Here is a 9,514-nt window from a genome sequence, read left to right as displayed (position 1 = left end):
AAAATCTCTTCTGTATTCAACAATAAAAAATATATAAAAATTAAAAATAAATACATAAAAATAATTCCCAGGTTATCAAACGCACCGGGTACCTGCAGGGGTCAGTGCGTCCACCCAGACTTCCTCTCAAGGTCCGACTGAAAACACCCACTGTCTGTCACCTGTATTCCCTTTGACCACACCTCATTTCTATTATCTTCCACGAGCACTCGGATTTCTAATCCCCACCCAAGATTGTAGCAATAGCGTTTGGATACTTGCGGAGGGAAGTATTGTGTACTGGCTTTGTCCCCGTAACCAGCTGGAGATACAAGCCTGGGTTTTCTTTGAGTACCATCTCACGTAAGGTCAGACAAAGCAGACTTCAAAAACAACCCCAAAGGTAGGCTTTATAAGTCTTTTTATGTGTTTTTTTTAGTGGAAATTATTATTATTATGCTAATGTGCTAATGATTATTATTTCTCATACCAGATTAAAATGGGTTGCTTCACCTTTGTCAAAATGATGATGGTCTTCTTCAACTTGCTTATCCTGGTGAGGAATTCTCTCCATCGCCTCTTTTGTTGTCAACAAATGACTTTTGGGCAGAAACGCTCCACGCCAATGCTATCCAAAGTGTGGCCCAGGGGCCATTTGTTGCCTGTGGCACATTCTCACAGTGGCACATTAACAAGAAAACCTAAAAAAAAAAACAGTAACATAAAAAAATTAGCAGTGAAAATATTAAGAAATAATGTTGCAATATTATAAGGATTTTAGTATTATGAAGTTGAAAATTATTGGAGTATTAGAGTCATCAATCAAAATTTATTTTAAAAAAACAGCAGAAAAGGAAAAAAATCTGTAACTTTACAAAAATATGAAGAGGAAAAAGTTGTAATTTGGTGGCAATATTGTGAGGATTTTAGTATTATGAAGTTGAAATATTAATAATAAAACAGAAATTTTTGTGATATAATGAATAACGAAACAAAATAAATACATTTGGGGAAAATTGGGTAAGGGAAAAAGTTGTAAAATTATTGTAATAAAGTTATAAAACAAAATTTATTTTTTAAAAACAGCAGAAAAGGAAAAAAATCTGTAATTTTAGGAAAAAGTTGTAATTTGGTGGCAATATTGTGAGGATTTTAGTATTATGAAGTTGAAATATTGATGATTGATTGAAATAATGATGAAAAAACAGAAATGTTTGTGATATAATGAATAACGAAAAAATAAATAAATTTGGGGAAAATTGGTTCAGGGAAAAAAGTTATAAAATTATTGGAGTATTAGAGTCAAAATCTATTTTTAAAAAACAGCAGAAAAGGGAAAAAAATCTGTAATTTTACAAAAAAAATATGAAGAGGAAAAAGTTGTAATTTGTTGGTCATAACATAATTTTAGTAGCGTAAATTTTAAATGTTAAAGAAAACAAACATTCATTTTCTCAAGTTGTAATATGATAAAAACAAAAAAAATTAAAATGGAAGAAAACTGCTGTAATTTTCTGAGAAAAAAGTCAAAAATATTAGGAGAAACAAAACAAAATAAATACATTTGGGGGGGAATTGGTTGGGGAAAAAAGTTATACAATTATTGGAATAAAGTCATAAAACAAAATTTATTTAAAAAAAAAAAACAACAGCAGAAAAGGGAAAAAAATGCGTAAATTTGAAATGTTAAAGAAAATATTGAGAAACCAAACAAAATAAAGTAAAATTTGGGGGAAAAATAGGTAGGGAAACTGTAATATTATAGGAAAAAGGTCTGAGTGAAAAAAAATTAAACGTAAAAAATGGAAGAAAACTGCTGCAATTTTCTGAGTTCAAAGTTTGGACCCGTGGGGACAACCGCTGGGGGGGGGCACATTATCAGCGAGGCTCCGCCCCTGGCGTGCTGTCCTCAGTTGCCCTGATATTTTTATTCTGGTTATTATTATGGTGGACGTGAATGAAAGCGGGTGTCCATTTCATAAAGACGTGGAAAGGAGGTCAGGTTGTATCGCTGAGCCTGTTGACTCATAAAAGGAAGCCCGGGGGCCTCCTTGGGAACGCGGCCCTGGGAGGGGTATTCATGACATGCTGGGGTATAAATTTATGGGTGGGTTGGTAATGTAAGATGGCATTTCTAAAACCTTTGACACTTCTGGGCAAAAGCGCTTTTGTCCTCAGCTGCTTGTTGTCCGTGTCCCGCAGCTAAGTGGCCTGACCTTGCTGGCGATGGGAATCTGGGCCAGCGTGGACGCCACTTCCTTTATACAGCTTCTGGGACCTTTCGCCAGCAAAGGCATGCAGCACGTCACCGTTGCCTGCTTCTGCCTCGCCATCGGGTCCGCCCTGGTCCTGCTGGGACTCCTGGGCTGCTGCGGCGCCCACAAGGAAAGCAAATGTCTGCTGCTCACAGTAGGTGGACCCAGACGAGCGGATGATCGGACAAATGATGGAGACCAGGGGCGTCACTAGGTTCTGAGGACGGGGGGGGGGGCTTAGCGATGAAGTAGACAGTCCCCCTAAATTTTTTTAGGGACTGAAGTCCCCCTAAAATTTTCCAAAATTCTTCTTCTTCTAATTATTACTACTACTACTAGTAGTTGGAGTAGGCTAGTATTAGCCTGCTTATTGGTTTGCTTATTAGCCTGCTTTTGCCCTATTATATGAAATTTGTCAGAAAAAAATGTTTGTAAAAAAAAATGAAAAAATCAATTAATAAATAAATAAATAAAAAATATCAAATTATTTAGGGGGACTTAAGAAGCCCTCCTCAATTTTTTTAGGGGGTCTTCAACCTGCTAAATTTTTTTTAGGTGACTGAAGCCCCCCTAAAAAAATGTTTAGGGGGTTGAAGACACCCTAAAATTTTCTAAAATTGTTCTTCTTCTGATTATTACTACTACTACTAGCAGTAGTAGTAGTAATAATTAGTAGTAGTATTAGCCTGCTTATTGGCTTGCTTATTAGCCTGCTTTTGCCCTATTATATGAAACTTGTCAGAACCTTTTTTCTGTAAAAAATTAATTTAAAAAAATAAAATAAATAAATAGAAAATATCAAATTATTTAGGGGGACTTAAGAAGCCCTCCTAATTTTTTTTAGGGGGGTTGAAGACCCCCTAAAAAAATTTAGGCAAGTGAAGCCCCTCTAAAAAAAAATAAGGGGATGAAGACCCCTTAAATTTGTCAGAGATTTTTTTTGTAAAAAAAAAAAATCAATAAGAAAAGATAAATAGAAAATATCCAATTATTTAGGGGGACTTAACAAGCCCTCCTAAACATTTTTTAGGCGGTTGAAGACCCCCTCAAATTTTCTAAAATGATACTTCTGATTATTATTATTAAAAATTTTATGCGGCTGAAACCTCCTAAAAAAATTTTAGGGGAATGAAGACCCCCTAAAAATTTTTAGGATAGGCCTAATGACGCCACTGGTGGAAACATTCATGATGGATAGTAAAAGCCATAATGGACACCACAATGTTTTTGTGTGCTAGACATTGCTTGTGACGTTATTCCACAAGCACAGACTTCAAACTCTCTCTCCTCTCTATTCCCGCAGTTCTTCTCCATCGTCCTCATTATTTTCATTGCTGAAGTGGCAGCTGCCGTTGTAGCGCTGACCTACTCATCGTTTGTAAGTTGGCTAACTTTTCCTTAACCGTTGCGGCAGAAAGTCAACTTCTAGAAAGTGAAAGCTAAGCCTATGTGCACATCTATTGCTTGTCTGTCTTAAGGCTTTCGCAGCTCTGATTGTGCTAGGTGAGTGTCTGTGTGTCTTGACGGCCGCCATGACAGGTTATTAGACTGACAATGAATTTTTCTGACTTGAGCATTTTTGCTATTGTGACAAATAAACAAATTAATTGGAGGCCCAGATGAAGCCCAAGTACTGTACTAGGAACGGGACTAATATTGAAGATGACATCATATGGACGACAAGGAAATGAACGACAACAGTCTACGATCATAAAGATTATGCCAAATTAAGAAAGACCTTTCATCCGATATCAACTACAAACTACGGCATGATTACAGAGTACTCTGAGTACTTGGGTATTCCACTCAATTTGACGGTCCCATTATTTGGTTTTTCCACAGGCTGAGGGGATCCTCCGAGCGTGGGCTACTCCTGCTTTACAGAAGGATTACGGTACCGATCCTGCGGTCACCAACATCTGGAACACCACCATGACGGAGGTGAACTCAGCCTTCTTGTTTGCATCTGAGAATATTCTCATTCATCCAAGTCACCGTAATCCCACAGCGCTGAACGGATTAGAACTGGACTGTTCAGCCAGTGTTGCCTATCTAGTCTTTGAGCATGAACCGACGAAGTTGGATCAGATGGAATGTCTTGGAAAGCTGAGGTCGCAACCAGTCGTACGGAGTCCTAGGTTCTCTGTCATGTCAACCAAACTCTACGAGTTGTAAGGTTTCGTGAAAAACACAAACTGTACGTAACGAGCGCAGTCAACTCACGTTTCGAGTAAATCGGTCGTGCATCAATTAATCCAAATAATCCGACAGATCAGATGGAATGTCTTGGAAAGCTGAGGTCGCAAACGGTCGTACGGAGTCCTAGGTTCTCTGTCATGTCAACCAAACTCTACGAGTTCTAAGGTTTTGTGAAAACCACATACTGTAGGTAACGAGCGGAGTCAACTCACGTTCCGAGTAAGTCGGTTGTGCATCAATTAATCCAAATAATCCCACAGATCAGATGGAATGTCTTGGAAAGCTGAGGTCGTAACCGGTCGTACGGAATCCTAGGTTCTCTGTCATGTCAACCAAACTCTACGGGTACTAAGGTTTCGTGAAAACCGCATTCTGTACGTAACGAGCGCAGTCAACTCACGTTCCGAGTAAGTTGGTCGTGCATCAATTAATCCAAATAATCCGACAGATCAGGTCGAATGTCTTGGAAAGCTGAGGTCGCAATCGGTCGTATGGAGTCCTAGGTTCTCCTGTCATGTCAACCAAACTCTACGAGTTCTAAGGTTACGTGAAAACCACATACTGTAGGTAACGAGCGGAGTCAACTCACATTCCAAGTAAGTCGGTCGTACATCAATTAAATAAATAATAATCCGACATCCGCTTGCGACTTCGGCTTCAGACAACCCGAAAAGTGGACCTCAAGGCAGCACAGTGACTTAGTGGTTCACGATAATAACATTCTTCTTCATTTCCCAGATGAAGTGCTGTGGTTTCAGCAACTACACAGACTTTGTGGGATCCAACTTTGAGAAGGAGAACGGAGGATTACCGCAGAGCTGCTGCCTGGCTAACATTGCCGCCTGCAGTCCGGAGGCAGCAGGCCAAAGCGCTGTTCAGGTGACCATGCCGTCTGATGCATGAAGACCCGGGATAGCGTTCGGGGTGTCTAACCTTTTTCTACCGAGGGCCACATAGTGGAAAAATGAAAGAATTCACGGGTAACTTTGTTCGATATATTTCAAGAAAAATCATCAGCGGGTAAAAAAAGTGTATTATTAGTATGAACTCTTTTTTATTCCAATTTTTTGCTTAATTTTCCAAATATTTCAACTATTTTCTTTAAAAATGTTGTCCAATTTCTTCTTCTATTATTCAGGCTTTATCCCCATATTATACCTTTTTCTACTACTTTATGCTACTAAACGTTTTTATCATATTATATTATTCTTGTAATTCTTGTAATAACAACTTTTTGTACTAATATTTTGAATTTATTCTTGTAAAATTACTGCTAATTACCATATTTTCTGGACTATAAGTCGCTCCGGAGTATAAGTCGCACAAGGCCAAAAATGCATAATTAGGTAGGAAAAAACATACATAAGTCGCACTGGAGTATAAGTGGCATTTTTTGCGGGTAATTAATTTTCCAAACTATTTGACCAAAACAGTGTTTGTGCTACTTTTTGTAAATTTTTATAAATATGATAATTTTTGTTCCTGTAGTATTATGACTTTATTCTCATATTATGACTATTTTCATAATTTTATAACTTTTTTTCTAACCAAAAATTCCCCCATAAGATGTCATTATTTGATTTGTTTGTTTCTCATATTATATATCAACATTTATATATATATCAACATTTATGATATTTTTTGTCTTAATAAAGTCGAACCTTGGTTAGCACCCGCCCCAGCTAGCATGTTTTTTTTTTGGTAACCTCAAAATTGTATGCTACAATTTTGGTTCTGTTTTTTTTATGCATAAACACTTTTTTTATTTATAAGTCGCTCTGGAGTATAAGTCGCAGGAACAGCCAACCTATGAAAAAAAAGTGCCACTTATAGTCCAGAAAATACAGTAGTTTTTTTGGGGGGTGAGATTTCCTGTTAAAGTCCATCTATTTTAGTCAAAGTACACAGGCTCTAAGTACAGCGTGTACTTGTGTATTATTTGTCATCTCTTTCTCTCAGGGCTGTTTTGAACAAATCCTGGCGTCTCTTAAAAAGCATGCAAACATTGTGGGAGGCATTGCGGCAGGCATTGGTGTCCTAGAGGTAAGCATGCACGAGATTAGGGAATATTTTTGGAAAACTGGGAACCGTGAGCTTGTCATGGTTTTGGTTCTCACACCTTTTGATCGATTTTACTTATGAAAATTTTTTTTTTTTGTCCCCAGATTTCGGCCATGGTCGTGTCTATATATTTGTATTGTCACCTGGACAAGAGAGCCAGCTGAGATGGTAACATAATAAACATCATCACTCCGAATTTATTCAATACATATATACAGTACACTGGGGGAATAAGTATTTGATCCCCTGTTGATTTAATTCTTATTATTCTCTTACAAATTTTTACAGTAGGCTTAGAGTGATGATAGAATATCGACAAAAAAAATCTGTGTTAAAGTATACCTACAATTACTACATTGTCATTTAGCAACGTAATGTCTTATTGTCTATGACTTGACCATGTTTTTTTTTTAGAACTGGGCTGACAACTCCCACATGATTGTGTTCTATGCAGTACATCTTTTCTATTTACTGTCTACAGATTATACAAATAAAAATGATTCTAGGATAATACTACACTTGAGTTGAATTACCATTTCATTGTGTCGGTATTGAAATCCTTTACCAGCTTGTACTATATGACTTTTAGACTGGTCTGAGCATGGATCCCTGTGGGACACCATCACAAAGTAGCATGTTAACTGTACATGAATAGTACTGGTTCAAGGACGGATCCCTGTGGGACACCACGGCTAACTCACAAGTCCAGAGTCTTCACATGAAGAATGATTTGTTTCTTTTTTGACAACATTTTTTTTGGACTAGAATTTATGTAACTGGAGTTTTGCAATCAATTGTTGGAATCAAAGTAAGCCAAAAAAAATTATATGCAGTTTAAATGTGTTTTTTAATTTTTTTCCAGAAATTAATTTGATAAAAATTCTGTGTTTAAAATTCTTCATTCCAGGAAGTGTGTTTTAACACATTCAAATATTTTTACTGCTGGTAGGAGCAAATGTAAATACTGAAAAGTACCGGTCTGAGCATGGATCCCTGTGGGACACCATCACAAACTAGCATGTAACTGTACATGAATAGCACTGGTTCAAGGGTGGATCCCTGTGGGACACCACGGCTAACTCACAAGTTCAGAGTCTTCACATGAAGAATGATTTGTTTCTTTTTTGCCAACATTTTTTTTTCGGACTAGAATTTATGTAACTGGAGTTTTGCAATCAATTGTTAGAATCAAAGTATGCCATAATATGCGGTTTAAATGTGTTAAAATGTTTTTTTTTAATTGTTTCCAAAAATTAATTTGATAAAAATTCTGTGTCAAAAATTCTTTATTGCTGGAAGTTTGTTTTAACATATTCAAATAATTTTACTGCTGGTACTATGTGACTTTTAGACTGAAAAATAAGAAGTAAATGTAAATACTGAAAAGTACTGGTGTGAGTATGGATCCCTGTGGGACGCCATCACTAACTTTCCCAAAGTATCATTTAAATAAAGACTGAAGAGTACTGGTTCAAGGGTGGATCCCTGTGGGACAACATTGCTAATTCACAAGCACAGAGTCTTCACATGAAGATTAATTTGTTTCTTTATTGCCAACATTTAGACTGGATTTATTTAATTGGGTTTTTGCAATTCAATTGTGTGAACAGATTTATTTTTTTTGTACATCCAAAAATGCAAAAAATTCATATGCTGTTCAGAATATTTGGTTTGCTAAAATACGGTGTTTTTAAAATCAGTTTCCAAAAAAATAAATTTTATAAAAATTTGGTGTAAAAAAAATTGTTTTCAAGGGCAGGTATGTGTGTTTTGCAGCAATTATTCTTTTATAAGCCCAAAAAAAAACATTTTAAACCCCATCTTTGAAGGAACTGAATTTCAAAACACACATAATTTCTTACAGTGAAAATTGTGTAAAAAAAAATAAATCGTCATACTTCATTAGGATATTTACAAACTGTAATGACTTTGAAAAATTAATTTTAAGTCGTATTAAGGCCAAGCTTTGTCATTTTGGGTTAAACATGAGTGGAATTAATACAGTATATCCTCATCAATTTTTATCAACCTATTTTTAACTTTCTATTTGGGTTTCCAGGCCATGTTACTGTGACTGAGATGCTAACTGAAGGTATTTAAAGGTATTTAAAAGCTAAAACAAACACATAGTCTCTCAAAGTACGATACTCATACGCTTACACTCTTACACAATCTTGAGTGTATAAAATGCCAGGCAGGGAAAGGGAGGGTGCTTTTTGCAGCTGCGCTGTAATAAGACCCGCTTACTTGTAGTCATACAGGGACTTCAGATAAGCCCGGATGTCTGTATTCGGTATTGTTGTGCGAAATAAACAATCTGGTTCTCATTCTATGATTTGGTTCTTTAAGATTCTCTTATCCTCTATTTCGAAACCCACTTTAGAGTCCTCAGAGGGAGGATTTCTACATAATCCTGAATTTTATTGATGAAAGTAGTTTTGGGAAGTTTCCTGGAAGCATTGCAGGTTATGAAAGGGAAGCCTCGGTTCAAGCAAGGCCAGTGGCAAAAGCTGATTGGTCCAGGACTCAAGCCTCTTACACAATCTTGAGTGTATAAAAGGCCGGGCAGGGAAAGGAAGGCTGCTTTTTGCAGCTGTACTGTAATAAGACTCGCTTACTTGTAGTCATACAGGGACTTCAGATAAGCCCGGATGTCTGTATTAGGTATTAAATAAATAAATAAATAATCTGGTTCTCATTCTATGATTTGGTTCTTTAAGATTCCCTTATCCTCGAGTCCTCAGGAGGGAGGATTTCTACATAATCCTGAATTTTATTGATGAAAGTAGTTTTGGGAAGATTCCCGGAAGCATTGCAGGTTATGAAAGGGAAGCCTCGGTTGTCCTTGGTTAACCTCAGAAGCCAAAGAACCTCAACAATTTGCATGCATTTCCCTAACCATGTACCTCCCGAGGTCTGAAGGTCCACTGGTCACACTGATGATCAAGATGTGTGCCAAAGTTCAGCGCGGACCAGACCACACTCGCAGTGGGCAAAGCACGTATGACTGATTCATATTC

General features: G+C 37.0%; 1 protein-coding gene across 1 annotated transcript; it reads left to right on the top strand.

Moving 5' to 3' along the window:
• The first annotated feature begins 235 nt into the window (after positions 1–235).
• Positions 236–6,883, top strand: tspan1 (tetraspanin 1). Its single transcript, XM_058073613.2, has 8 exons — positions 236–382; positions 473–535; positions 2,182–2,388; positions 3,538–3,612; positions 4,077–4,175; positions 5,172–5,312; positions 6,393–6,476; positions 6,599–6,883. Exons 2-8 carry the CDS (start codon positions 479–481, stop codon positions 6,656–6,658), a joined length of 723 nt encoding a protein of 240 aa, XP_057929596.2. The 5' UTR covers positions 236–382; positions 473–478; the 3' UTR covers positions 6,659–6,883.
• The last annotated feature ends 2,631 nt before the right edge of the window (positions 6,884–9,514 follow it).

The sequence above is a fragment of the Doryrhamphus excisus genome, linkage group LG4 (assembly GCF_037039965.1).
Source record: "Doryrhamphus excisus strain RoL-2023G ecotype Guam linkage group LG4, RoL_Dexc_Guam_v1.1, whole genome shotgun sequence".
Lineage (NCBI taxonomy): Eukaryota > Metazoa > Chordata > Actinopteri > Syngnathiformes > Syngnathidae > Doryrhamphus > Doryrhamphus excisus.
This window is presented reverse-complemented; position numbering and strand designations above follow the sequence as displayed.

Coding starts and splice junctions, on each gene's coding strand:
- tspan1 (XM_058073613.2), top strand. CDS start 479: ATGGGTTGCTTCACCTTTGTCAAAATGATGATGGTCTTCTTCAACTTG. Junction 2,389..3,537: donor GCAAATGTCTGCTGCTCACA/GTAGGTGGACCC, acceptor CTATTCCCGCAG/TTCTTCTCCATCGTCCTCAT. Junction 3,613..4,076: donor CGCTGACCTACTCATCGTTT/GTAAGTTGGCTA, acceptor GTTTTTCCACAG/GCTGAGGGGATCCTCCGAGC.